The sequence below is a fragment of the Necator americanus genome, chromosome X, assembly GCF_031761385.1.
Source record: "Necator americanus strain Aroian chromosome X, whole genome shotgun sequence".
NCBI lineage: Eukaryota > Metazoa > Nematoda > Chromadorea > Rhabditida > Ancylostomatidae > Necator > Necator americanus.
This window is the reverse complement of record NC_087376.1, coordinates 24479439-24500405: the sequence shown is the minus strand read 5'-3', so window position 1 is coordinate 24500405 and position 20967 is coordinate 24479439. Positions and strand designations below refer to the sequence as shown.

General features: G+C 44.2%; 9 protein-coding genes across 14 annotated transcripts; 2 read left to right on the top strand and 7 right to left on the bottom strand.

Annotated features, from left to right (window-relative positions):
* Positions 1–66: 66 nt before the first annotated feature.
* RB195_025268 (uncharacterized protein) lies at positions 67–2871 on the bottom strand (the record flags this gene model as incomplete). Of its 2 annotated transcripts, XM_064213336.1 has the most annotated exons (3): positions 67–327; positions 398–1097; positions 2624–2871. In XM_064213336.1, the coding sequence occupies 3 exons, from the start codon at positions 2869–2871 to the stop codon at positions 67–69; spliced, it is 1209 nt and encodes a 402-aa protein (XP_064069216.1). The 2 variants fall into 2 exon arrangements, with proteins under 2 accessions (XP_064069216.1, XP_064069217.1); XM_064213335.1 differs by lacking the exon at positions 2624–2871 and having other exon boundaries at positions 67–540.
* Positions 2872–3693: 822 nt separating this feature from the next.
* On the bottom strand, positions 3694–10629 carry RB195_025267 (uncharacterized protein; the record flags this gene model as incomplete). Of its 4 annotated transcripts, none has more annotated exons than XM_064213331.1 (13): positions 3770–3998; positions 4093–4297; positions 5062–5293; positions 5355–5537; positions 5605–5725; positions 5778–5865; positions 5929–6051; positions 6162–6225; positions 6634–6739; positions 6848–6942; positions 7026–7130; positions 10364–10492; positions 10594–10629. In XM_064213331.1, the coding sequence occupies 13 exons, from the start codon at positions 10627–10629 to the stop codon at positions 3770–3772; spliced, it is 1716 nt and encodes a 571-aa protein (XP_064069212.1). The 4 variants fall into 4 exon arrangements, with proteins under 4 accessions (XP_064069215.1, XP_064069212.1, XP_064069213.1 ...); XM_064213332.1 differs by lacking the exon at positions 3770–3998 and having other exon boundaries at positions 4139–4179; positions 4250–4297; XM_064213333.1 differs by lacking the exons at positions 3770–3998; positions 10364–10492; positions 10594–10629 and adding an exon at positions 7305–7358 and having other exon boundaries at positions 4139–4179; positions 4250–4297.
* A 1395-nt stretch (positions 10630–12024) lies between these two features.
* Positions 12025–12421, bottom strand: RB195_025266 (uncharacterized protein; the record flags this gene model as incomplete). The annotated part of the gene is made up of 2 exons (XM_064213330.1): positions 12025–12256; positions 12357–12421. 2 exons carry the CDS (start codon positions 12419–12421, stop codon positions 12025–12027), a joined length of 297 nt encoding a protein of 98 aa, XP_064069211.1.
* Positions 12422–13033: 612 nt separating this feature from the next.
* RB195_025265 (uncharacterized protein) lies at positions 13034–13438 on the top strand (the record flags this gene model as incomplete). Its single annotated transcript, XM_064213329.1, has 1 exon — positions 13034–13438. The coding sequence occupies one exon, from the start codon at positions 13034–13036 to the stop codon at positions 13436–13438; it is 405 nt and encodes a 134-aa protein (XP_064069210.1).
* Positions 13439–13542: 104 nt separating this feature from the next.
* Positions 13543–14046, bottom strand: RB195_025264 (uncharacterized protein; the record flags this gene model as incomplete). The annotated part of the gene is made up of 1 exon (XM_064213328.1): positions 13543–14046. The coding sequence occupies one exon, from the start codon at positions 14044–14046 to the stop codon at positions 13543–13545; it is 504 nt and encodes a 167-aa protein (XP_064069209.1).
* Positions 14047–14536: 490 nt separating this feature from the next.
* On the bottom strand, positions 14537–15142 carry RB195_025263 (uncharacterized protein; the record flags this gene model as incomplete). Its single annotated transcript, XM_064213327.1, has 1 exon — positions 14537–15142. One exon carries the CDS (start codon positions 15140–15142, stop codon positions 14537–14539), a length of 606 nt encoding a protein of 201 aa, XP_064069208.1.
* A 1406-nt stretch (positions 15143–16548) lies between these two features.
* On the top strand, positions 16549–16899 carry RB195_025262 (uncharacterized protein; the record flags this gene model as incomplete). The annotated part of the gene is made up of 1 exon (XM_064213326.1): positions 16549–16899. One exon carries the CDS (start codon positions 16549–16551, stop codon positions 16897–16899), a length of 351 nt encoding a protein of 116 aa, XP_064069207.1.
* A 795-nt stretch (positions 16900–17694) lies between these two features.
* On the bottom strand, positions 17695–18519 carry RB195_025261 (uncharacterized protein; the record flags this gene model as incomplete). Its single annotated transcript, XM_064213325.1, has 1 exon — positions 17695–18519. One exon carries the CDS (start codon positions 18517–18519, stop codon positions 17695–17697), a length of 825 nt encoding a protein of 274 aa, XP_064069206.1.
* Positions 18520–18530: 11 nt separating this feature from the next.
* On the bottom strand, positions 18531–20306 carry RB195_025260 (uncharacterized protein; the record flags this gene model as incomplete). 2 transcript variants are annotated; one of them, XM_064213324.1, is made up of 4 exons in its annotated part: positions 18531–18629; positions 19048–19589; positions 19889–20082; positions 20224–20306. In XM_064213324.1, the coding sequence occupies 4 exons, from the start codon at positions 20304–20306 to the stop codon at positions 18531–18533; spliced, it is 918 nt and encodes a 305-aa protein (XP_064069204.1). The 2 variants fall into 2 exon arrangements, with proteins under 2 accessions (XP_064069204.1, XP_064069205.1); XM_064213323.1 differs by lacking the exon at positions 18531–18629 and adding an exon at positions 18696–19014 and having other exon boundaries at positions 19067–19589.
* Between the last annotated feature and the right edge of the window lie 661 nt (positions 20307–20967).

Below are 20967 nucleotides of genomic sequence, written 5' to 3'. Positions count from 1 at the left end.
AGGACCTCAGACTCGGTCGATGGCTCCTCGTTTACCGCATATGTCGGTCTATGAACGTGTTCGAGTTCACGGTGCTAGCCGGTTCAGCAAAATCTTGAAGTGTTCCTTCCAAATTGGAAGGGTTGCTTCACCGACAGCTACCCCATTGGCAGTGTTGAGGACAGGGGAACATCTTTTCATTTTGCCGCTATACTGTTTTAGTAGAGCATAGGCTTTCCGCGGGTTCCTGTCCTCCCACGCCTTCTCAAACTCCATCGCTCTTGACGTCCACTCGTTATCGCGGTCTTGTTGCAGTTGTCGACGCAGCTTCCTTCTAAGACGCTTTTCCTGGTTGAAGTCACCAGCGACACATACAGAATTGTATGTGGATTTTGTTTCCACAGATGCAAAGGCAAACTTCTTCCGCGGCAATAGAACCGGGAGCGTTTCCTTTGCAGTGTCCTTGATGCACTTTGTGAAGGAATCTGTCGCTAAGCTTCTTCCTGGTCCGTACTCCAACATGAATAGATACACGTTGGCGGAATTTTGTTCTGCATTCATCGTCTTTCAGACCTGCCATGTCGATTTTCGGTTGAAGAGGAACTCTTCGGTTTCTCTTGTGGAACCGTATCGTGAACCTGAGAAGAACCAGACGGTGGTCAGAGTCGAACGCGACGTCCCAAACAGCTCTAGATTTTCGGATATCTGACTGAGGAATGTTCCTCGCCAGAACATAGTCGAGCTGAAGCTTAAGTGTTCTCATTTTCGGCTTGCGCTGCTCTTCAGGCGTTAAAAGGGTTGACCCCTGCCGCGTGAGCTGATGGCGCCGATGATTCCTCTTAAACGTGAAAGCGATGATGAGGCCCGTCTGTTCGCACAAGTCGACCACACGGTCACCGTTGTCGGACGTGCGCTCCGCTGCATAGTACCATTTTCCTAGCACATCGGATTGCTGTTCGAGTCCCATCTTCGCATTTGCGTCGATTCCAACAATGACCACCTGCTGGCTTGGTATTTTAGACATCAACGCATTGAGTTCATCATAGAAGGCGTCCTTACTATTGTCCTCAGCGGTTTCCGTAGGTGCGTGAGCAATTACGATCCAGAGTTTACGTCCTCTGCGATCTCGCAGTCATAAAAGGGCGCATCTAGACGACGTTGAGCTAAATTCCTCCGCCAGGTTCTCGTAATCGTTCCTCACAGCTATCGCGCAGCCACCTACTTTGCTCTCATCAGCATCGCAGCAATATATTGTGTAATTTTCGATGCTGATGACGGGCCGATCTCTCATGCGTGTTTCCTGCAGTGCATCAAAAGGCACACAGAGATATCGCAGAAGTCTGGATAGAGCGGCTTGTTGGAGTTCACTCGATAGCGTTTGGGAGTTCAGCGTGACGAAACGAATGGTTGTTGCCAAAGATTCCATGCTCCCTTCAAGCAGTTGACCTTTCAGGTTATGGGCTTTGGCGGTGTGCTGGACGACAGCACCTTTTTGCAATGTATGGGAAGCTTTCGCCATATAACAGTGCAGGTTATATAGCTCGTACGTTCCCAATGTGCGCCTCGCGTTTGGTTAAAGCAGGGCCACCACGTGCAGGTAGCAATCAGACTCGTATACGCGACCCCTAGGTGGGAAAAAACATTCAAATGCACCAAGCCCTCTCAGAGCTCATCGCAGAAAATGTCGTAAAAATGCTCTTTTGTGCAAAGCTCCCACGATCCTATCGTACGAACCCGAAATTGTGGCTTGCAGAACTTTGGAGGCGTTTTGGATAAATGCTAAAAGTCCAAAAATGAATAGAAAGAAGGAATGCACGGCCGTGACCAACGAGCTGGCTCTGTATAAAGATCTCTGCGGGTTTTGATCTACGGAGTCATATGCGGGTCGCGTCCTAATAAGTATTAGCAGAGCGATCTTATCACATGGAGGTGCGCTAATATCAAGGCAACGCGGCCACTTAGGTAAACACAGGGATTTGGGCTCTTTTGGTTCGGATTATGCATGTTCCATCTTATGGAATGATGACTTGTTCTGGATGAGGTTAGCCGTTGTGGTGAGGTTAGTCGAAAGGTTAGCCGTAATAAGGTTTGTTATTAATCTTGACTCCTGCTTCTACAAGTTGCAATCTCTTTGCCAAGACTCAAGGAAAGTCGAACTTCCACGCTTAGTGCTTAATATTGCGTACTCATCTAATCATTGGACTCAATGTCATTATGTTAAAGGTTAAACATATGAAGTGTTTGGCGTTGATCAGTCACTTATGATGCGCCAACGTTGAGTGTTGATGTGGAAGCTGTCTTTAAACATTTGAAAAAGAATTAAGTATACAAATGAATACTATTACTATAGTAATTACTACAAAAATATGTAGTACCAAATACAATACAAATACTACAAACAAATACAAAATGGATAATGTTAGGTAAGAACGATTTAAGGCTCGACCAATTGCACTTACGCATTTGTGAAACGAGTATAGAACAGACTTATAAAACTCAGCATTTGTTTGATTGACGGGACGATGTTACTGCTCTCGACACCGTAAATGAAACAAAGCAAAGTTATTCATTTGAGAATACATCATGAATGCAGCGATGTTTTTATGAATGAAAATCGTTCATGTTTCTCCTTGACCTTGATCACCTTGACTCCCGTTGATCTTCGAACTGGTCGAGCGGGCGCCAGTAATTCTTCCATTCGTCCCGATCGCGTGCCAGAGTAGCCCAGTGGTTCCTCCTTTCGCGTGGGACACGAAGAGCATCATATTTTTCTTTGAAGGACTTCGTGAAGAAATCTGACCATCGGGTCGGCGGTCTTCCTGTAGTGCGTTTAATATCGCGGGGAACCCAGTCGCTCACGGCTCTGGTCCAACGGTTGTCGTTAAAGCGCATCAGGTGTCCGCCCCACCCTATTTTACTTTCCTTGGTCGTCTTCTCTAAACTTCGATCGGTGAAGTAGGAGTGAACTTCGAATCTCTTCTTCCACTTGCGTAAAGCGGGTTACTCCTAGCATCACCCTTTCGCGTTCTATGACGCTGATAGCATTTTCCTCCTGCTTGCGAAATGCCCAGGTTTCCGAAGCATAGGTCAAAGTAGGAAGTGCGGTGGTATTGAAGAGGTAAGCACGGAGCCGAGAGTTCCTGTATTTCTGCATCACTTTTCAATATCATGATACCCTATCCTAGAATCCTCGACTAATCCGACCCCTTCAAAGAAAGGACCGGCTACGACGAGAGAAGATAGCGGAAGCGATGGATGAATTCGAAATATAATGGCCTTCAACTGGCAGCATGATTACGTAAACGATAAATGAATTTTGTCGCAGAATGTCTCGTTATGTAATTGTAATTGTAATAGATAAATGCTTTCCCAAAATTTTATATAGATATCATGTTTGTATAGAGCGCATTTCAAAGATTTTAATACTTCCTTGTACGATTTATACAATAAAAGTTGGCCTTGTCTTTAAAATTTTTTCGACAGCGTTTCATCGCTTCATTTCTATCTGTTCTCTACATAAAATCAATATGACAGGTTAGGTGCACTAGTAGTAAACCGAGACCTCTTGACCGTTCCCCACTAGAGCTGACTCCGCAGTCAATGTTTACATTGGGCAGTTCATAGATGAAACAACATTACTAGCTGTTTTGTGAAAGTACTTCTGTGTTCTATAGTAGCAATTTTCAAAGTGTGACAGCATCATTTTCCAAATAATCAGAATGCATTGCAGTCATAGGCTAAAGTAAAATAGGAAAAATCGAGCACAATCAATGAGTATCGAGCACAATTTTCATTTATAATAGAATTTCTCATCATCAGAATATTGACCTAATGCTGGAGTAATTGAAAGGATTTCTGGTTGTACACCTTCGTCTTCTTCTAAAATTCCTTTTCCCTTGAGGATTGTAAAGCCACATATAACGAGATCATTGCAAGGTCGCCCAACAAAAAATTGAGATTCACGCAACATATTGTTAGCCATGCGGAATTTGTACTCTCCAAGAGCGACCATGCAGCAGCTGGCAAGGAAACATTTGTTAAACAAGCTAAGCAACATATTCCAACATTAGCGAAATTACATAAAAGGACCGTATGACTTTCAAAAACGCTTACCTGAACATAAGAGCGAACAGTAAAATTAGCAAAATTCCACTGATTATTATGTACTGGGGCTGCCAGAGATCACAATCGCAATTTGATCTGATAAGATAGCGAAAAAATAGAACAACACAATACGAAATAAAAAGAAAGAGTGTCAATGTTGCCAGACCAATAATCAGAAACGATATTACATATAGAACAGATTTCCCAAGGACACCTGAAACACAAAATGTCTTTTTTGTATTTTCCTCTGTCTTTGTGATGAATTCACTATTCATTCATACTTTGAATGCTTAGTTAAAAAAGTTCTCAAATTTGCTACATGAACTAGTACATGTTAAAAACAGTGTTAAAACATCGTTAAAACAACACATTGTTAAAACATGTTAAAAAACAAGAACACAAAAGCAATGAGGTAAGGTCTCTATGGGTAGATACAATGTCCATTACTACGAGGTTCGTGAAAGCGCCCTAGTGTACGCATTATATCGTATTCCCCGTATTCTATATTTGCCCACAGAGGACCCCAACACTGTCAGTTTTGTGACGCTGCCTTAAGGTATGGAGTAGCATTGGAAACAACCTCCATAAGAAAAATTTGACTACTTTGCAGGTGAAGGTTCAGTTCCTGGTCAACACCGAAATTTTTACAAAATGCAGGAAATAAGTTACGGTAGCCACGAACACACCATCTACGTAAAATGTTTTTGACGCTTCGCAAGTTTACACGTCTTATTTTCATGATTACTCTTGCAGTAAATTTGTCGATATTGGGGAACACATATATGTATGGTCAGGTTTGTTGGTGCACTGTTTCTTCCAAAGAGCGAAGTAAAAATAAATTTGAAAGAAGAGTTTTGTATACTTTACAACATTCTAAGCTATGTTAAGTTCAAGCTGGCACCGACTACCTAGTATGCCTTCTTTGGTTCTACCAAAAGTGCGATTGAGGAAAAGATTAAGTCCTATGAAAGAACTTACCTATAAAGTAGAGCATTCTCGAGAAGAAGAAGAAACTTGCTAATGAGAACTTTTCGAGGGTGCTCCTTTTTCTTTTGACAAGTACAGTTTTTCGTTTTCGTCGTACAGATCCGTTTTCCAGGGTTTCGAGGGGCGTAAAAGAGGGTAGTGCATCTTTGCTGATCACACCTTTTGTCACTGTATTCTCATCCTTCGAGCTCGTTACTTGAATTTCTGCCGGATTTTTGCCGTTCTGAGAAGATAAGGGATAATAGTGACTAGGAAATCACAACACAAGATCAAAAATAGCCCACAAGTAAGGAAGAGCGGTAACTAGGAGATCTTGTTCCGTCAATTTCCACAACATTATTTACAATGTAACACAGTTCACTAGTGTTGGGTCGTACATTAGGGTCTCTCTCAAAAATACTGTTCACTAAGTTATGTACAGACTGAGAACACGTTGGGATAAGAATTTCTGCATCGTAAGGCAGCCACTGAAATGTAGGAACATGCATTTGATACGAGTAGTGTAACACACGGAGAGAATGTTTAATTACACACATCACTCTTGTCTCCGGAAGCTCTGTCGAGGATCTCCTTCTGGATACCTTCAACTTCTCCGAAATATTCGAAATGAGGAGGATATTTTGTCAGCATTTCGATAAGGGTGCATCCCAATGCCCTGGAAATATTGTTTGTACAACATCAATAGGAGTCCTATCAATGGTACGTACCATACATCGGCAGGTTTTCCGTAAGCGTTTCTGTTTCCTGGACCTAGCTGGCTTGTTAGAACTTCGGGAGCAACGTACAACAGAGTCCCTAAAAGTCACCCATTTATTAAATGTGCTGCAAAAGTATTTTTAACTGCAAACTATCGCTCACCTCTGAAATCCAAGGAAATATCGGAACCTACTGCTATTCCAAACCCATCGATAGCAAGATCTCGTATAAGACCGAAATTTGCCAGCTTTATACTGTCACTAATTGTTAGCAGAAGATTCGCAGCTGTAATATAGAAACGGATAGTAAAATTATGCAAGCAATGTTACCAATTGCACATATGGATTTCGTTGAAAGTTTAATTAAATAAAAAAGATTAAAAATGCATATTGTACCTTTTATGTCTCTGTGAACAACAGGAGGCTCGAGTGAATGCAAGTAATGCAAAGCTTTCAACGCCTAAAGAAAACTTTTACTAGAAAAACTTAGTTGAGTCCGAATGTAAAAGATCTCTAAATAAAAACTCTCGGAATGAAACAACGAAAAGTGGATCTCATTACTTGTATGGTTTAAAAAGTTTTCTTTCTGGATTTCTCCACTTTGGTTTTCCCAATCTTATGGCGTACAGAGTTGGATCGTTGAGCAAACTGAGGCCATAGTGCCCTCCAAACTTCAAACTCTGACTCATCGGCGGTATTTCGCGTTTGCACACTTATTGCTAAGAGCTATATCCTCAATCCCATTTAATGTTGAAGAAAAACCAACATAAAAGATTTCCTCGAACACTTTGTTGAAGCCCCACCATCTACGCCTATAACCTACAGAGATATAAACAGGAAATCTTATGATGAATCAAAGTTAACTTACATCAATGAAATAATGCACAGCTGTAGTTTCATTAATATTGTTGTTATTTATTTTGTCCTTAACTGAACCATTTGGTAAGTATTCAGTAAATACCAGTAGCTGAAAACTGAAATGCGAGTTTTTAGCGTATAGAGATAATATATGCGTTTAAGAATTAATTTTGCAAAAGTTTCATAATATAACAATCTAGTAATAATAGCATCCAGTGACGTACTTATCTGCGTACAGTCCAAGAAAGTTGGCAATCCTATCATTTGCCAGGCTTATGCGATGTAAATGTCTGAATTCTTCAACAAACAGTTCCAAACGCTGCAAATATGAATTCACTACAGGTATCGAAGCGCCTACGAACAAAAATATTCCAATAGGGCTGAGTAAAAAACATAACGCACATGCGAAACGCGAAAATCTGATTGACTCCAGTGATCAAACATTTCGATTTTCACTCGTTTGACAGTTTCGTGGACCATTTTTGCAGCATTAAGAACTTTGACCACCTGAACTTGAACATGCGTTACTATGGGGAGTTTGAAGGGTTTAACAAGATTTTTGTCGGAAAGGACCGTAGTTTATGTGTTTCGCAAGCTTTTGTTTACAATATGAGATGTCCCATAGTTACTTGAAGGCGGACAACTTGAGTAATTTTTCCAAACTTTCTGCGCGTTACTTACTTTGGGAGAATTTAACAGCGTTTTCACCAACAGCGGTTCGTCGAATGTAACCATTGAAATTTATCGCGTGTGAAATAGGTCCGATGGATATGATATCTCTAAATAAAGCGTTACCATCATCATCATTTATTACCACTATTAGTTCAACTGAAAGTGAAGTGAAATTGGTGGAACTATTGGTAGCACTAAATAAGACCAAGTACAGTTCGGTGTAGACTGCTTCTTCTGTGCTACTTCCAAAGTCTTCGGACAAATTCTTGAGGAATTGCCCCCCGCCGACTCTTTCATATCTTGCAAATCTGCAGAAATCAAGAAGCAAATAATTACCATAAGGAGAAGTTACGAAAGAAAAACCTTGGTAGAAATCATGCATTACTATAAAGTGCGCATACTACTTATGAGGACGGCGAGTAGCGCCCCAGTAACAGGGAACATCAACAAGTGGCATTGCTTCACTAAAACAGTTCTTGCATATGAACAGACTCATATCCAAATTGCACCAATCTCTGACGTGCGATCGAATCGATCGGCAAAAGTGTACCTCCATCCGGTGTTTTTCATAGGTTTGAGACTACAAGAGTTCTTCATTCTCGAATTCTACTGATTCTTGCCACAGGAAGAACGGCCAAATGAAAAATGAATATCCCAAGTAACGACATTAATGTAAATATTTCCGCACGTGGCTGCAACATCCCAGAACAGTAATTCCCCAGTAACGGGGAATATATATAGGATGGTCCACATGGAGGGTAACGAGCTATGGGAAATCTAGTGATACGGTGATTCCTTCAGCCAAAGAAACCGGTGAGGACACTGACTGGACCTTCCTGCAAAACTGCGCGCCAGCTCACAGGACAGAGAAGACGCTGCAGTGGCGTGAGACCAATCTACTGGATTTCCAGACAAAGGTGTTTGGCCGTCAAACTCGCCCGATTTTAATCTCTTGGATTTTGCTGTCTGGTCGATTCTAGAGCAGAAAACCCGTTCTTTTGAGCATAAATCACTGGAGTCGCTGAAAGGAGCCCTGGGTGAGACATGGGGCATGGGAGCTGCTCACGCGCATCTTCAGAAATTTCCGGAAGAGATTAGATGATTGTATTAAAGCTAAAGGCGGTCATTTTGTATGTGATGTGTGAGAAGTTACGTAGAATTCTCTGGCTATTGAGTGGTACAAATATTTCGTATTTGGATCAAGTGGTGCAGAGTTGTGGATAGTTTTTTGCGTCTCACTCCATTTGGACCACCCTTATATCCAAAATTGGTTCAGACAGCGAAGAAATCATGTCTTTGTTTAACCAACCAACAAACAGTGGTTTTGTTCTCTGGAGGAATAGTTTCCGTCAGGGTGAAGTTCATTTTGGAAAAGGTACATTGAAGCTCTTGCAGAAAGAAGGGGATTGAAGGAGAGTATACAGAGTATATCTCAGATTTGGAAGAGTGTTGTCAATCTTAATTTCGAAAAGTAGAGGAAGTGTAGAGTGCATTGTACATGAGATGACCCCATAGAAAACGTTAAAGGCAGCATACCACGAATCTGGTGTGGTGCAGATTTCAGGTGGAGTATCCGCATACTGGGTCGTAGATTATGGAAACGGGGTAGTCCCGCTCATCTCTCCCTGCATCACTGCAAGCAGCCGCCTCCAGAATGTTGTTTTGTACGACGCCCTCTATTGCAATGCTCCATCCCTTGCGCCGCCTCCGCCCTGCGATTCGTCAAAAACCAACTCGAACTGCCCCGATAGGCGGTAAGGGACGCTACGCGTGCAAGAGTGGCGCGCTGCAATAGAAGGCATCGTACAAAACAGCATTCAGGGGTCAGCTGCTTGCAGTGGTTCAGCGAGAGATGAGCGGAACCACCCCGGTCTCCATGATCTACGACCCCGTATACGGATATTCCACCTGAAACCTGTACCACCCCAGATTCGTGCTATGCTGCCTTTAAATTAGCAAACTGGCTGCGTGCGCATCACTACATTCATATATGAGACCGTTACGTACTTGTAGTCGGGTGAAAACGATCTGGAGCCCGCTACAGTTGCGCAAGTGGCAAAGCGATGCAGTGGTGGGTAGCGGTTATGATTGTGAGGAACCTCTGCTACCACCTATCGCTGCAGTTCACGATGGTCGCACCTCGACTCCAATCGCTAGCACCGCATCGCCGCATCGAACGCGGCCGTTTCGCGAACGCGAACGCGCAACCTCACCGAGCTTCACATCGTTTTGACCCTACTATATCTCTAGTGGCCATGATCACTTTCTTATCTTTTGTTGTTTTTCTTTGAGATCTTTTTTTTAGTTCAAGTATATTTTACTCTAACATATAATTCTAGAGATGTTTGTCTTCCACTGATAATTTGAAGAACACAACCTAATACAATTTCTTACTGATTTACTGTTTTCGCAGCATGACTGTCTCCGTTGTAATTTTGTACCTCAATTTATAGGATCAGTTACATTACAGATGACAAAGTATGTAATGAACTGCTGAGAAATAATAATGTGCAGACTACGACCGTCTCGGAAGACAGATCCTAGCGCAACTACCTTTAATCTTCCGGGTTCTTAATATTTTTAAAGGTTATCTCGAAAGCAAGGGGCGGGTGTAGTGTAGCGGTTAGAGGTCCCGCTTCCTGCACAATCGATCGGAGGTTCAAATTCCCCCTAGTGCTCACCAAGCCTTTCATCCCTCCTGGGTCGATAAATTGGTACCAGACTTGTCTGGGAGGACAAAAACACTGACTTGACACATCGGTTACCACCGCAAGCCATTGTATAGGCCAGTTAAGCGTTCGCAAACGATCAAACCAAACGATTCTGAATTGAAGTGAACGTGGGGGCACATCCCAAGCGGACTGATTAACGCCAGAAACTTTATCCTTTATCCTTTTATCACAAAAGCAGGCTTCAAATTATATGATGAAATAATTATATGATAAAATTATTTTTTAAGGAATCCATTCTACATGATTCACGGGGAGCGACTGTACTTAAACAATGCTTCATGGTTCGCAAGAGATCTATCTAGAGACATAGAAGAATGTTATCAACAGCTGACTTACTTCTCCAAACCTTCCGTTCCCAAGACTTTGAACTTCGACATAATTTGTCAGAGATTTTATTCGGATTGGGTCGTTCTCGGGAATCCTTTTTTGTACCCGTGATAACAACAAGCTACTCAATAATGGTTCCTACAATAAATTTAAGGAGTCTTCTAGAAGATAGACAATCATCTATTGCCGTTCACACTTCTAGAACAGCGAAGAAGTCCGCTGTGCAGAAAATTACCAACCTTGTTCAAATCATAAGACTTGAGGCGTGAATGCATTGTCTATTTTACAAGTTATTGGACATAGAGAGTTCAATTCAGACCGCACTGCAAGAAGAAATGGTAGAGGAACGAATGAAAAACAGAAATTGTTCTAACGTTTGTCTAGGTGGCGGCAGCGTTAATATGCGAAAGCATCCGAGCATTGATTATCTTATCAAATGCACTATTCATTTGGGGCTATAGAATTCAAAGAACGAAACACGCTGCACGTGTTAAATGTCACGTGTCAAGTGAAACCACGAATAGAATGCTAAGTGGACCGGAACGCATACGTAGAGAAGCGTTCTAACGTTCCTCATGGAAAATTGGCTTTTCCCACCCCGTTTTTTTTAGGAAGATTAGGAAGGGTAGAGTGGAACCACAATGATCCGCAATCTACAACCTTATCTCCAACTTTCCCAGTGGATTCCTTCACCACGTCAAATTCGTGGTATGCTGCCTTTGAAAGCGTTGCTACACTGCGAATGTATGTAGTCCCTGAAATTTTGTATTGTATCACTTCACAAGGTCAAACTTACGTCAAACCAATGTATTTTTATACGATATAACTTTTATTCGTAAGTCTTGAATTGTCGTTTTTTTCGTTTTTTTTCTTTTGTCTCAATGTGTTGTTATAACTTAACAAATTAATTTATGCCTCGCTTATTTCGAAACATACCCTTCATTGCGTTTATATGAGAACAGTTCAATGTTACGCTCATTTCAACTTTGGAACTGGATTGCTCGTAAAAATGTTGAAGTGGCAAAGTGTTTGTGTTGTTCTGGTGACTTTTGCTATCAGGAGCATCCGTTAGTAGAAATCAGTAAGAATTCATACAGATAACACGAGAATTGTCCATGAATGTCCTTGGTGCAGTAAAGATGAGTGAGATAAGCAGTCGACACGGTGGCACTACCATCTTTCTAGTATGAAAGCTTCTGCTTTTTAATCAAGTTCCACAAAAACATCCAAATTAGAACAATAATTTGGATGTTGTCGCTGCAGCACAAAAAGTGAGGACTGCGCGTAGTGGTAGACATTGAGGTGCTTCAACATGCGAATCCTCCCACTGGCAGTGGGAACCTTTTTAGAATGGTAGAGCACCAACCATCGGTTATTGGGGATACAAATGAATTTTGAGGGGTTTACAAAAGGTGTAACTAGTACTAAACCGCATCGGACTATCTTGTAACTATATTCGTGTTAAGGCGTCAACATTTCCCTTTAAAAACGATTACATCTAATTTTGCTTTAATGTAAACAACAAACTTTGTTTGCACTCTAACTATGTCAATCATTGTTCCAACAAAACACAATTTGTGGGAAGCGCTACTTTTTTCCCCACTATGCCAAAAGGCATGACAAAATGATCTGTCAGCACGACAACAGCCGGCTATATGCTGCAAAAATCGTTAAGGAAATTTTAGAGGCGCTTCAATAAGATGTCCTGTGCCACCTGCTGTATTCATCAGATACCTTTCGACTATCACTCGCTCCGGTCGATGAGTCATGCCCTGGTCGAACAGCACTTCACCTCTTACGAAGAAACCAAAAATGGATCGATTCTTGGATTCCCTCAAAAGGACGAGGAATTTTTTCAACGCGCAATCCGTATGTTGCCAGAAAGATGGAGGAAAGTCGTACCTGATGGTGGAGAATATTTTTAATAAAATACATTTTACCGTTTTTTCTGAATAAAGCTTCAAAGTTACAAAAAAAACTAGATTTCAAAACTTATTTGTACCCTTTGATACACTTGACTAGCCTAATCCGTGAGCTGATGTCATCACCTGATGCGATTACCCGCATCTTCGCCGAGGTCGTCTTTGAACATAGCTCTGCGCATACTTCTCCAACTTCTGCGAAGGCATGCACGGAATCAATCCATTCGTCGCTATTCCATCACCTGTATCACGTGTGCTCCCGTAGTTCATTGATTTGCTCGAGCGGACACCAGTAACACTTCCATTTGTACCGATCGCGCGCAGGTGTTGCCCAGTGGCATCGTTTCGCGCGAGGAACTCGAAGAGCGTCGTACTTTTACTACTCTTTGAAAGACTTCGTAAAGAGGTCTGAGCATCGGGTCAGTGGTTCCTGTGCTGCGTTTGATGTCGCCCGATATCCAGTCGCTTAAGGCTCTGGTCCAACGATTGTCATTGAGGTCGTCACGCATCACGTGTCGGCCCACCTTATTTTAGTTTCTTTAGCAAACGTGGCGGCGTCTCTTATCTTCGATCGGTGACGTAGGAGTGCCGTAGGAGGAACTTTGAGTGTCTTCTTTCACTTCCGTAAAGCGGGTTACTCGTAGCATCACCCTTTCAATCCCGCTTCTACGACGCTGATCGCATTTTCCTCCTACTTGCGAAACGTCCACATCTCTGGAGAGTAGGTCAAAGCAGGAATTACGGTGGTGTTGAAGAAATGAGCAGTGAACCAGGCGTTCTTGGTCTTCTTCACTACATTCTCGGTGGTCTTATACGCTCCCCAAACCTCTCGTCTCCTCCTGCCCAGCGCGGCGGTCAGAGCGTTTATCATGTTCATTTCCCGACCCAGGTAAACCTAGCTGGTGCATTCGGATATGTTCGTTCCGTTGAGCGTGATTGGGGCATCCGAGACCCATCCGTTGCGCATGAACACCGTCTTTTGCACATTCAGCTGAAGACCGATACATCCACATGTTTCGTCGAATTCTGTCAGCATTCGTTCCGCTTGGCTGATGCTAGATCTTATCAGCGAAACGAAGATAGTGTAAATGCCGGCCGGCAACTTTCACTCCCATGTCATCCCATTAAAATCTTCGCATCGATTTCTCAAGAGTGGCAATGAATATTTTGGATGGAATTGTGTCACCCTAACGAACCCCTCTCTTTACGTCGATTTTGAAATCGTTGAAGAATGGGGAACTTTTCGTAGTGAAGTTACTACACAGCTCACGAAGTATCTTTATGGATGGAGTAAGGACACCTTGGTTGTCCAAGGCCTCCATGACTGCTTCGGTAACTCAATTTCAACTTTATCAGGGCTTTCTTTAAATCGAAAGTGAGACACAGTGACATCTTGTCTCGCGATACTTCTATAAGTTTTGAGACTGTGTGTATGTGGTCAATCGTACTGAACTCTTTTCGAAACCCTGCTCGCTCGCATGGCTGTCCTTCATCTAATGTATTTTCTATCATGTTAAGGATTATTCTTGTGAAGAGCTTGCAGACGACAGACAATAAGTAGATTGGACGATAGTTGCCGATGTCTTGCGGGTCTCCATTCTTATACAATAGCACGGTCTTGCTGGTGTTCCACAGTATGAGAATATTACATTCCGACAGATAAAGTGTAAAGAGCATCGCCAGAGTGTTGACAAGCACTGGCGGAAGGTTCTTCAGGTGATCTGGTCTTATTCTGTCGTGACCGGATGCAGTACGATTTCTTATTAACATGATAACATGTCGTACTTCGAACGGAAGATCCTCTAGAATGACATGTCAGTCTTCTCTCAAATGGTGAGGAGGCAACTGAACATGGGTGTAGAAGAAATCAGAGTAGAAATCGTAGATGATTTCTTTCATTCTCCTTCTCGACAATGGTTGTTCCCTTCGAGCTCCGGAGAGCAGACATCTTCGTCTAGCGATTGGCCTAATCTCGACGGGCATAGCAAATGCTCTTTCCCGCCTCTGCAGCTTCAGCCAACACTTCTGCTCTTTCCTCTTTGATGTTTTCTTTTATCACCTTTCTGCAGAGCTTTGCGAGCTCGAAAGTGAGCTCTCGGTTGCCTGCGGCTCGCGCTCCAGGCTGGCATATCAGTTCAGGGGCTTCGAAAGGCAGGCAGCTCTTGCTGGTCTTGAAACTCTACGCTTTCCTCGTACAGTCGTGAAAATGTTCTACGAGCCGTTCGTATTCGTCGTCGATGTTGTCCATGACCGTCACTTCTCAAAGGCCGACAAGCGAAGCGATGAGCTCCCAGTCGATGATGGTTCTAGGAATTCGCTTAGTGAACTTCGCGGCTGTTTTTCCTCTCCGTGTGAACGAAAATCTTCCTCGAATAAGGCCATTGTCTGATCCCGTATAGAACTTTGGTACAACAACGACAGACAGACAAAACCTTTTACTGAAGATGATGTGGTCAACTTCATTATGATACCCTCCATCGGGTGACTTCCACGTACAGCGTAGAGAGGAAGGCGTCTGGAATTGCGAGTTTCTATGGATGGTCTTAGTCGTCATGATGAACTCGGAGAGCCTCTCCCCCTGGTCATTCCATTGAAGGCCACGGGTCCCGATGTGAAGTTCCTCCGGCGTTCTTCTTGGGCCAACCTTGGCGTTGAAATCGCCAATTATGACCTTGTAGAAGGTATGATCTTCTCTGTAGAACTTCTCCAGATCCATATAGAAAGCTTCGACTTCCTCTTCTCCGTAACTTGGTGTTGGAGCGTAAGCAACGAAGATTCTCAAGCCTGACATTGGACCACATCTTCTCATTCGCAGACATCCGATTCGGGTAGTAAGTTGCTCAAAAGAGTCGATGTTCTCTGCCATACTCGTGTTGACGATGACACTCGACCAACTCCTCTACTGTCGCATGTTCCTAAGAACAGTGCTCCAGTATCGTACGCGGCGTTCAATAGGTGGTGTCATCTCGTCTCGCTTAGTTCGATGACGTCGTACTTAAACTTCCTGGTTTGCATCATCAGAACTTCAAAGGCCGCATCTTATGCTACCGTTCGAGCGTTTTAAGTACAGATAGTCATCCCTAGTCATCCTAGTCTTTTTCCGTTTCGGTAGCCTACATGACTCCTGCAACCCCGCCTTTCCTGGTGCTACCGCACTAGGCTTGCCTCCGGAATCAAGAGACTATTTTCTTTTACTGTGTTTTGCATAAAAATTTAAAACCCGTTGGCAGGTTGCAAGCCTCTAGTCCTATGAGATTCGGGAGAGCGTTGCGCTCTCTCGGAGTGGACAGGTGGAGCTTATTTGTTGGAGACGCCTCCAAACCGCCTCCCTTGCACTTCCCAGTCACTTGATTGCAGGCTTTTGGCCGGACCGACGTGCGAGATGCGGTAGTATTATGAGCCGAGGGAACAGGGAGCTCCTGAATCCACCTGCGTCTCAAAACGACTAGCCGGGTGTTCCCTCTAATTAAGGAGATCCGTGGCACTCTTCCATATGCTGCGTAATCTTACTTCTCGCCTGAACTGCTTTCCACGCCGAAAGTCCTTTTTCACCACCTCAGTCCCGAATTTCCGTTTTCGGCCAAGAGGCTTCTTCCAGTTCAAACCCGACAAACTCCTCCGAACTGGTTGAACAAGGCGATCTGCTGGTCTCCTTAATATATGACCAAGGAACCGAAGGCGATTTTTTCCGCCTCATAGTGGCGTGGGTGTGACTCTGGGCGTCGAACTGCGATGCACAGCGGAGGGTCGTCCTCCGACAGGGTCTCCCAAGCTGAGAAGGAGTTCGACACATCCGGCATTCCGACTTCTCGGAATCGCAAGCCTAGCTAAGAGTAAACCACTGCCTAGATTCAACATCACCTTGGCAAAATGTCGCAAGGTGGCTCCCTGATCCATATAGGTTGGGCGACGACCTGTGGTGAAAGCTGAGTTCGCCGTGGCAGGGCTGCTTAGTTTGGGGGAAAGTCTTTTTGCCACTCCAACATGTTCACTGCCTCAGTACCCTGCACACTGAGCCCTGCCGTCTCAGACGTCGGACGGTATGGCGACCGGTAAGAGGCGATCAAATCTCAAGTTGCTCAGGACGTCATTGATTTTGGACCAAGGCGACACACGCACGATTCGCCATGGAGATAATCTCAGACTGTGTACTTACAACGCGAGAACAGTGTCCATAAACGCTGACCTGCCCTTCTCGGAGCTGCAGAGTGTATCAAACTTCACATGATTCCTCTGCAGGAGATCAGGTGCAGAAGGAGCGACGTATGACTGATGAATGGCGGTGCACTCGTTATTCGTGGTGAGAAGGTTCAGTCGCGAAATGTAGTCGGTGTTGGTTTTGTTATGCACCCATCCGTCATCTATCTTGTCGATTCTCACGAGATCCTGTCACCTCGCCTAGCCATTCTTCGTCTCCGCCCTCTGCGTCAAAAACACATCAGTATCATCAACTGCTACTCACCAACATCAGCAGCTGATGAATCCGAATTGGACGCGTTTTACGAGGAGCTGGAGGAAGTAATCCGCAACGAGAAGTCATTCTACAAATTCGTTGTCGGAGACATCAACGCAAAACCAGGAAAGGCCCAAAAGAGGAATACAGGATCGGAAGATTTGGACTAGGGGACCGGAATGAAAATGACTATCTTCTCGCCGGGCTGTTGTCCGCCGCTCGCCTCTTTCGTGGGAATTCTCTTTTCATGAAAAAAAGATCATCGTCGGTGGACATGGGAATCGCCCAATGGCGCGACTCGTGCGGAGATTGACCACATACTCACCAACCGGAGGTGGTGTCTCTGCGAATATAATATTCTGCTAGCAGCCTTGCTCAGCAAAGACGAGACTCGCACGTCTTCTCGTCGTGAGATGGAAATTGTGGATACTCCAGAGTTTGCTCGTCCTGATTTCCTGCCACGCGGTAATTCGGTCCAAACCGACGTTCCACAGTACCTCAAACTTGGGTAACTAAACCTTTATATTTTCAATAACAACACAACAACATAAAGAACAACGGATTCTCGCGATAACGAAAATACATAATATGAAACAATAAATATTCAAAACCTCAAAAACCTATTAAAATTACTACCAGAGCAACAATTATAATCATGCATACAACACATTCTAAGTACACAACGATGATTTACTCCTAGGCTCTCGAACCTTACGCAAAGGGAACTTAACCTATTGAGTACCTACCTACCTTAACCTAAAAAGGCACGTCCTCTTACCTACCGCTCCCCAGCCCACCCCTCCGTTGCTCGAGTGCAACTGCCATTTTCCTGCCGTCGCATCACGTCTCGTCCCACTAATCGATACTCGAGGAGCGTGATGGCGTGGCGTTTGGGGAGGCGCAGAATGCACACGCAGTTTCGGGTTGTGTCTTTGATTATTGATTTTCCTAAAGACGGCTTGCCGTCACTCCGGTCCGCCTTGATTGGGACCCTGTTCCGATTCGGTCGCGATAGACGCACTAATTGCTCCAGAAGGTTGCGGAGTACGTCCTCCAGTTCCTCCAGTTGAATATGTGCCATTTCGTAATAACTGACCGAACCTCCTCTGTCCATGAAGAATGCCGATACATTGTCTGATATTGAGTGAAATTATGACGTCTGAAGATGAGAATTTACGGCTCTGTATGCCTCCATTCTGAGATGTACTTTGAAGTACTCCTGCCGTGGTACTTCCTACTGAAGCCACGGCTGCAGATGTTACCGACATAACTGACACAGTGTCCAGATTGCACGTCAATTTGCTGTAATCCAGCCTTCTCGTCTGACGAAGGTTATAACGTGACGATTCCGTTCCTATTGGTAGATTGCCTGCCATGGTTTCCTGTGTAGTTTCCGACGAAATTCCGGGAGTTTGCTGGAGTAACGTCGGCTCCGGACCCTCATTCGTTTCCACGTCGTCGAGCTCTAGAAGTACCAACAGATTTGGTGGTCTCCTGATCCTCCTACGGGAAGGTAGTAGCACCGATGCCTCTCTAACCGTACCTTCATTGTTTCTTATGAGTCCATCCACACGACCCATTTTCCATGTGTATCGAGATTGTAGTGCGTCACAGATCAACACTACTTGTCCCTCTTTCGGAGGAATACGCGATCCGCGCTTAGTTGTCACATCTCGCAGGTGCTTCTCTCGTAGAGACGTCAAGTACTGCTGTTGCCATTGCTGCCAAAATTGTTCTGTGATCCTATTAGAACTTCCCAAGGCCTGTATCACTTGTAGCTCCGACAACATCAGCGGAACGACTAGCTCTGTGATGCTAGTCGTTCCGCTGGTGTTACATGGTCGGGATCGTCTACCTGGGCGTCTCCTGTTTGAAGAGGAGGTGGTATTTCAAACTTGTTCTGAATGAAGTCTATAGGTCGTAAAACGCGCTGTGAATCGTTCTTTGCTTCCACGTATAGCAGAGGTCATGTATTCAGCGTGCCTTCGATTTCGATAAGAGTTCCCAACTCTTCTCTTGAAGGGGTTGCTTTCCCTAGCGACTTGTACATTGCCAGCTTGACCGACCTGATTAAGTGTTCATATACACCTCCTTGCCATGGTGCAGAAGCAGTATTGTAGATCAGTCGAATCTGACGACAGCTTATTTCCTTAGCTACACCCGGGTGATTCCTTGCTGTTTCGAAGCATTCTGATAGAACCACGTCGCCTAACGCAAACGTGGGAACATTGTCGCTCGTAATGTTCTGTGGTGCACCTCTCCTTGCAAAAAAACCGGCGTAACATCTGTAGGAATGCTACTGCTGAAACGTCTGGTACCAGATCCAGATGTATCAACCTCGCCACCATACAAGTGATGATACATCCGTAGCATTTGGTGGCTCCTCCATCGCTTTTTACGGTGATTGGCCCGAAATAGTCCAATCGTACATGTTCGAATGGTCGTGACTTTGTCACCCTACGCGCTGGTAAATGTCCCTGTTGCGGATACTTATACGGCAAGTTACTCATCTTCTGACATTCTGTGCAACGTCGTATGGTGCTCGTCGCTTCAGCTCGTAGTTTTGGAATCCAGTATCGTTCTCGTACGCGACACATAGTATGACTTATGCTGGCATGAATCTCACGATGGCAATCTGTGATAATCAGCCTAGATAACCATTTCCTCTGCAAAACCAACATTGGGAACTTGGTTTGCTCCTCCAGAGTGCTTCTTCCTAGACGTCCTTTACAGCGAAGAATTCTTTGGTGATCCGTATAAGGATTGAGAGGAGGAAGTGCTGTTAATGTCGTCGAGCTTATCCACGCTAGTTGGTGTTGCTTCACCGAGGCTTTGCACGCCAATTTTGTCTCTATTCCACCTGGAACATGAGACTCTCTTGGGTTTGATTCGTCAAACAGCGGAGAAAGTTTAATAGGTAAGATCCGTCTCCTATTTACACGCGTAACTGGCTTCTAAATGAAGCGCAAGGCGAATGCTACGACTCTTTGTATACTGCGGTAATCCAACTTCCGGATCTCGTAGAAAATATCGACATATGCTGTTTTTGACTGAGCGAAGACTCTGGTGCATTGTGGTCCTTCCACGCTATTGTTGTCCGAGCCTTGCAAATCGGGTCCACCATTATCCGTTTGTTTCATTGCTATAGGCTATACGCACTCTCCCAGTCCTCCACGGGCTGTGCTAGAAATTGAGGCCCCTTCCACCATAAATGGTCATGGAACTGTGATTTGTCTACGCCTCTGATGGCGCAATCTGCCGGATTCTCCTGAGAGGCAATGTGTCCAAGTTGTACCCCATATCCTCGTTCTTTGAGATGGTCGATAATGCTACGTATCTCAAGCACGCGAATCCTAACGAATGGACTCGTGTATTGACTTTAGTGCTATCTAATTTAGCCGATCCAATTTAGTGCTATTTCGGAATCTGATAGGATGATTACACGCTCAATTGTGATACTTGACGAGATTTGCGATAATACGGAATTGGTCAACCTTGTTGCCAGTCTCAACGCATTCAGTTCCAGTTTCGGTATAGTCATCTTTGACTTCAGGCCAGCTAACTTTGCTGTTGCCATGACTAAATTTGCTGACAGTGAGAAACGTAGATACGCGCATGCAGCACTGCTGGCATCCGCACATATGACCAATTGTGCTTTTGACCTTTTCGGCATTAGAAATCGCGGTATGTTTTTTCAAAATCCATCTATTTCCCTGGAAACGGCTTCCCTCTCATCTCTGCGATGTTCTGGCAGCAATGTGTCCCAATCCAGTTCGTCTTTCCATAGTGATTTCAGGAACAACTTCGCCTAATGTACTAAAGGCAACATCCAACCCATGGGGTCGTACATTGATGCAATTGCACTTGCAACAATGCGTTTGGTTAGGATCTTCTGTTTTAACACGTTGCAGGATGGTTGTAGTTGGTTTTCAGACCTATTCCACTTAATACCGATCACTTTCGGTTTGTCCTCTGCTGATCTATCTACCTGTGGTATAGTCTCCCTGAGTACGTTATCGTTAGACGCGAGCTCGCGAAGGTTCATATTTAGGTCATTGAACATCGTTTTGGTTCTGGAATACAAGCGAAGTCCATCTTCAGCTGTATCCGAAGTCAAGAGTAAATTGTCGACGCAAAGGTTCTCCTTGATTTCCTTTACCAACTCGACATCGTTTGGATACTGATCTAAATGGTAATATGTGGTAGCCGCTAGCAGAAACGGTGATGGTAGTAAACCG